Source organism: Ostrinia furnacalis, unplaced genomic scaffold (genome assembly GCF_004193835.3).
Source record: "Ostrinia furnacalis isolate ACB-3 unplaced genomic scaffold, ASM419383v2 OfSCF0995, whole genome shotgun sequence".
Taxonomy (NCBI): domain Eukaryota; kingdom Metazoa; phylum Arthropoda; class Insecta; order Lepidoptera; family Crambidae; genus Ostrinia; species Ostrinia furnacalis.
Genome location: NW_021131234.1, coordinates 53,331 through 58,471, shown reverse-complemented (window position 1 = coordinate 58,471; position 5,141 = coordinate 53,331). Strand labels below are relative to the sequence as shown.

Here is a 5,141-nt window from a genome sequence, read left to right as displayed (position 1 = left end):
TACATAGGTAAGTTTAACCATATAATCTTAAATATGAACCATCGCGGAACTACACATTTAATTGGAGGACAAGTACCTTGACTTGGATCATCCAATTCAATATTAACGTCGCACTCCATTCACAATTCGAACCCTTAGTGTGGGTGGACTAGACACTACTCTAAATAAACGATTAGCGGAATAATCCAATTCAACGTTCAGGTAATCGACGTTAAGCAGAAACTTAACTAATTGACTTTGGTGGCATTGGAAATTGCAAAGCATAGAAGCTTCTAGAGAAACATAATTATTTCTTAAAATTAATTGAACTTTATGTGTGTCACATAATATCAATTAGTTTATAAACCAGTTAGGATGTTTAGTTTGTATTAAAATAACCTGCTGGAGACTGTACCAAATTTTTCATATCTTTTTACTTTTAAGCTAGTTTGTTGGTTTGAGAATCTCTATCAACAAAAAGACTCAGGACTGATATGACGTAAAGAAGAGAACTTATTTAAAACTTAAACAGAGCGACCCACAAACCATTTGTAATCTGAATAGAGCCTTCTACACTTTTTTCGTTCCCAAGCACATGACGTTACGAACTTACTATCCAAGTTCAAAGTGATCAAGTTGGAGGAAGTTCGTATAGCAATCAATAGATGGCACTGTCAAGTTTGTTGCTAAACTGCATCACGCTAACAAAGTTCTGTACAAGATCGAATAAGTCAAATTTTTACCGTAATTTTTCAAATGCAAATTACATAAGGTAAAGTTTTATGAGCAATACTAAAATAAGTTAAATAACTCTAAGTAGGTATAACCAATAAATAAACATTCATCACCACTATGAATCTCACTTAATATCAGGACGATTGCGGTCAAATACCTTGTTATTCTACATAAAAAAAATTAAATCTTTTAGCCTAGGTGCAGACCACTGACTTTTAGTTGGCCGATAGTTGGGCCCGATTTTAATGTATGAAGAATCGGCCAATGCCAAATCGGTGTACGTGCGCACTTTCATACATCTCCATAATGATTAATAGCCTGACTAAACTATCGGCCAACTTAAAGTCGGTGGTCTGCGCCTATGCTTAGCAAGAAAATTGTAAAGTAGCCAAACAAGCATTTGAAGAAATCTGTAGCATATTCTACATTTATCAAAATTAATGGCTCGAAACATTAAACTTTAATTTTCTTTAATGATTGAAGAAATAGCAAAATACACGACTTACTAAGGGAAATTCGGTTGCCCCATTCCATTCATCCAAACTCGACACATTTTCATACAGAAACATGTTGAATCTCCTAAATTACTACGGCAAATACACATTACACATCCTTCACCGTCCGGAGGGATCTGTGATTTATATTGGACTCGAACCTCGGTCATTTCGATATGGAAATCGGGTAATTTGTGCGTGAGATGCATGCAGATTAGGATTGGAAACTTATTGATACTGAACTAGTTCGATAACCTTGACTTGGGATGAAGGTACTGAAGGAAGGTGAATACTTTAACTTGTCCCAAAAGACATAAAAACGTGAAAAATCACATGAGAATTTCAAGAGCGTGAACTTTACCTGCCTAGCTCGTACTTTTTACATTTTTGTAGAATGTATTTCCTGATTGAAAAAGAGGCTGATAAATGGGACTGATGCCCGTTTTCACCATCAATCCCTAAATTGAATGTCACCCCTATGAAAACAAAATTCCTGTTATGTGTTACCATAGGGGTCACTTAAAAACTAGGGATTGATGGTGAAAACGGGCATTTAAAATAGAGACTTGTAGCAGTACCTAGGACACTCTCTTATGTATAATTCAATTTTGAATAATTGAAACCTACGAAACATAACTAACAAGCAAAGTCACAGTAAAAGCCAGTATGGATCCAAATTAGACCGTAACAATAAACTTAAACTCATCTTAAGATGTCCGACAATAAAACGAAAGTAATTGCTCGACGTAAAACGCGAATTAATGCGGAATTATCCTTAAATACCGGTTAGATGCTTTGTTGCTGGATTATTACTTTGCTTTGGCATCTTTGAAGAGACTGCGTCATAAAATGCCAGCTTCTTGGTAAAAAATAATTTAGTTTTATTACCTTTTCGTAGACATCTTGGAGAAAAGACGTCTTTTTTAAAAGCTCTACTATGGCATCTAGACTGCGCTGGCCAACTCATAAAAAAGAGTAAGCTTCGGCCTGCATCTTCAACATAATAGAATGCGATGATCAGGCTGAAGGTGAAAGCGAGCTTCACCCGGAATCCTAAACCACAGAGGAACTGGCTATCTTACCTCTAACTGCCGAAATACGACAATGCTGTTCCATCTATCATAACAGGTCGCATTGTGACATTGCGACAGAGTTGTGAAGGTGGTAGCTAGCCAGGCGAACTTAGAACAAGCCCTATCACCAACCAAACTAAGCAGAATATGGTGCTCCCACTGGAAATCGAACCCGGGACCTCTCGATCTGAGGCAGTTGCTCTTTCTTGCCACTAGAATCTAGATCACAGAGGCGGTTGATTTATGACATGATCAAGCTTTAAGGTTTGTCAAATCGCTAATTTTTATTAACTGCTTTTGTGGTTAGGATAATAATATTTTTTGTTATAACACATTAATTCGTTTCTTTGTTGCCAGCCGACAATTTTTTCAAACTTACTCATTTGAGACGAAATTAATATTCATGAACTTGTAATACGTGTAAAAAAACACCCGTAATTGCTAATAATATAAACATTGCTACAATAATTAAGGTTTAATGCATAATTTTTTCTTCATGCTCAATTAAAAAAGTTATTGCGTTTCGTAGGATCTTTAACAAGACAAATGGGGCCTTGGAATTGTGGGTGTTACTATGAATTCGGTATAAAAACCTGGAACATTATGATAGCTCATCATTCGACTTAAATAATTGTAATAATCAACATGATCGCCAAGGTGAGTACAGCTAATAAATTAAAATTAAAATAATAACTTCATTTAGTAATATTCCATTGATAATATTAATCATTATAAATAATTAAACGTAAGCATTATTATCATGTCTATTCTTATTTATTAAACTTTAAGATCACTCAGTAGTCAAAACAGACATTTCTGTTTTTTTTTTATTAGAGAAATATTTAAATGCTAATTTATGTAGTGATATTTTGTTACAATGACCTTAATTAGTACAAGTTTTTCTCTAAGACGCTATTTTCTCAAAAAAGACACCATTAATTTACCTAAAAATCATATTCAAAACATTTTTAATTGTTTTTTTTTTCAAAATTATATTGTGATAACTTTTCACTTTATTTAACTGAGAAAGAGGTTAAACTTTAGATTATGTTTGTTATGTCATACCTACAGGAGGTGTGGAATCATCAGCAATATAATTATAATTGAGACGCAACTTCGCAATATTGAACAATTTACAAGTTAATAATGATTGAGCTAATAATATTGTAGTTTGAAGTCAATGTCTTAATGAGTATTCTCTTGAACGCGTTTATAAGACTGAATCATATAATGTACCAAAAATACAATCGTATTAATTGGTATAATAACTTTGATTTAAGTGTAATTAATACAAATACCGTAAAGATACAAATTGGTAATGATTAGTAATGACATCACTATCTTTACAGGTCACTCTCCTCGCCTGCCTTATCGGCTTGGCATATGCCAGTGGCATTGGCAACACTGGCTTGGGAGCCTATAGCGGTCTTGGCTACGGTGGGCTCAGCGGCCTCGGCGGATACGGTGGTCTTGGCGGCCTTGGCGGCTACGGCGCGTATGGCAACGGCTATGGCGCCGGTTACGGTGGCTACGGAGCCGGTTACGGCGGCTACGGAGCCGGTAACGGTGGCTACGGAGCTGGTTACGGTGGCTACGGAGCCGGTTACGGTGGCTACGGAGCTGGTTACGGCGGCTACGGAGCCGGTTACGGCGGCTACAGTTCAGTCCACCCTGGTGGCGCGACGTCTTACGTTAACATTGTCAAGCACATTACTCCTAAGGCCGGCTACAACGGATTGTACGGAGGAGCTGGTTACGCCGGAGCCGGTGTAAATGGCTTGGGATATGCAGGTGCTGCTGGCTGGCCATCTAATGCTGCCGGTTGGCCTAACGCCGGCGTTCCCTACGCTGGCGGTTACGGCGGCTACGGCGCTGGTTACGGCGGCTACGGCGCTGGTTACGGTGGCTACGGCAACAATGGTTGGTAAATAAAGAAGCTGGCAATTGTTCGATCATTCAATGTTTTAATTAGACTGATGATACTTGAATGCAAATGATGAATGAAATATTAATGAGGTTTTATTAGGATAATTATTTGTTTTATTTCATTTAGCACCCACCATTATAATAGAATAAAGCCTTCTCTTTAGGTTTTCAGAAAACGATCAGTCAGCAAGGTCTTGACTTTTCATCTCAATTTTCGTTTAACCTAGTGTTATTATAAGTGCAGCTACATGGTTAATTCCATAAGTAGAATCTATAATTAAAATGTTGCATGATGCGTGTCCATTAATTCTTATTTTGACTGTAGGTGAGTTTGTACTTCAAAAAAGACTAATAAGTATAGTTTAAAACACGTTTATTAACAATTCCCTAACATTATTTGCAAATAAAGGTTTTATATTAATTTTAACTCACGCAATTAAGTCTGGACCCTTGGGAAATTACGAAGGTGTACCCTGACGATACAATGAGTATTATTGTCCAGATAGGCGGGAATACGGATTTTGAGAATGGCAGACAATGGTAACTGGAGTTCTTGTGACTTCTCATCATCATCATCATCTCACTTAGCCATTGGACGTCCACTGCTGAACATAGCCCTTTCCAATGATTTTCATGTTGCCCGATTGGTAGCGGCCTGCGTCCAGCGCCTTCCTGCTACCTTTGTCTAGAAGAGCTGGTAGGGCAAACACTCATGTTTATGTAGATAAGACCAAAATAGCCACTGAAAGTATATGAACGTGCCACGCATTACAGTTCGTTACGCGAATCAAGCTGCCATCCGATAGCATAAAAGTAGACTTAAAAACTACATATTTCGTCACTTTTTCCACAAAATCCATAAAGCTACGGTTCCAATATACATCAGCAAAGTCCAGTCAATGAATGATTTAACTACGGTGTAGAGAGAAATACC

General features: G+C 37.3%; 1 protein-coding gene across 1 annotated transcript; it reads left to right on the top strand.

Moving 5' to 3' along the window:
- The first annotated feature begins 2,893 nt into the window (after nucleotides 1–2,893).
- LOC114350870 (ctenidin-1-like) lies at nucleotides 2,894–4,292 on the top strand. The gene is made up of 2 exons (XM_028301821.1): nucleotides 2,894–2,938; nucleotides 3,631–4,292. The coding sequence occupies exons 1-2, from the start codon at nucleotides 2,927–2,929 to the stop codon at nucleotides 4,207–4,209; spliced, it is 591 nt and encodes a 196-aa protein (XP_028157622.1). The 5' UTR covers nucleotides 2,894–2,926; the 3' UTR covers nucleotides 4,210–4,292.
- The last annotated feature ends 849 nt before the right edge of the window (nucleotides 4,293–5,141 follow it).